The 1,372-nt window shown below is 36.2% G+C and overlaps 1 protein-coding gene across 2 annotated transcripts; it reads left to right on the top strand.

Annotated features, from left to right (window-relative positions):
• Positions 1–535: 535 nt before the first annotated feature.
• On the top strand, positions 536–976 carry SARC_15523 (the record flags this gene model as incomplete). Of its 2 annotated transcripts, none has more annotated exons than XM_014290359.1 (2): positions 536–586; positions 822–976. In XM_014290359.1, a coding segment is annotated over exon 2 (144 nt), but the record flags the coding sequence as incomplete, so codon positions are not given. The 2 variants fall into 2 exon arrangements, with proteins under 2 accessions (XP_014145834.1, XP_014145835.1); XM_014290360.1 differs by lacking the exon at positions 536–586 and adding an exon at positions 631–726.
• Between the last annotated feature and the right edge of the window lie 396 nt (positions 977–1,372).

Here is a 1,372-nt window from a genome sequence, read left to right as displayed (position 1 = left end):
CTAGTAAAGAGAGAGAGAGAAGTAAATAGAAAATTGAATGAATGTGAGAGTGCGACGGACCAAAAAGGATGCTATGGTTGCCGGCGGGGTCGAAGCGATAGACTTTTTCACCACTCAGAATTTGTATAATTTTAAAATTCTTGATGAGTCAATTAACTGATACCTAAAAGTTGATTGGTAGAAAAGTGTAGACTTTTTAACCACTCAGAATTCTTAGAATGTAAAAGTTCTAGAGCAAATTTCCGATACCTAAAAAGTGATTGATCCACAACACGGCAACCTTTTATCGATGATCTCAATTTGTCTGAAAATAAACGACGCGATGTCGTAAAGTATATTTACATAGTCCACAGTGATCGTTGAGATAGGGATCGGTATATGGGTGTAATTACTGTAATGATACACCGGCGGCACTACAGCTGAAAGCCTGATACTCTCTCTCTCTCTCTCTATATATTTTATAAAAATGGAATCTGAATTATAAGCGGTGTGATGTATCCAACGAGCAGTATATTTATAATCAATAGTTGAAAGTATTTTAAAACATAGCAGCCACCACAGCCCGGCGTATTACATGTTATTACAGGTACGATAAATCATGTGACTCTGTTGCATGTATCTCTTGTCTACTTCATTACTGCTCAAACATGGGAGTATTCTGAATATGAATGTATGGATATTTCGCTTATAGTCCAAGTCCCAGACAGATGTCACACTCAGGCTCAGGTACGAAAACGAAGTTAAATACGTATAAATACGCACATGTACGAACTTGCTATGGAATACTATATTAAATTATTCATTGTCACTATCTTTCACAGCTTCGATTATAATGTTAAGATCAGTGTCAGAAGATCCCCAGGGTAAAAAGGGGGATTTAGCTAAAGAACTCTACACAGCAGCGGAGCGCGGCGATGAGTTGTTGGTAGCCACTCTGCTGAACGATGGCGCGGCTACTGACTACCGTGTCGAACAGGTTAGTTTTCTACTTACGTATGAATGAGATAGTGCCTCAATGTATTCATGAGAAGATTAAATTTGTTTAGATATGTATAGAGTACAAATGTATATTATGTGTGTATGATTGTATGTCTGCGCTTGTATGTGTATCATGTCGGTACAATTAGGTGAATGTATATATATATACACACACACAAACACCGCACAAATACATACAGATACACACACAAAAGTGAGTACACGAAATCTAAACAAACACACACACACACGAATAAACACATACACACACACACACACACACACACACACACATATATATATATATATATATATATATATATATATATATATATATATATAATAAATATATATATATACACACACACACACACAACACACCACCACCACTACA

Source organism: Sphaeroforma arctica, assembly GCF_001186125.1.
Source record: "Sphaeroforma arctica JP610 unplaced genomic scaffold supercont1.6249, whole genome shotgun sequence".
NCBI lineage: Eukaryota > Ichthyosporea > Ichthyophonida > Sphaeroforma > Sphaeroforma arctica.
Note: the sequence above shows the minus strand (reverse complement) of the source record. Positions and strands in the feature narration are given on the sequence as shown.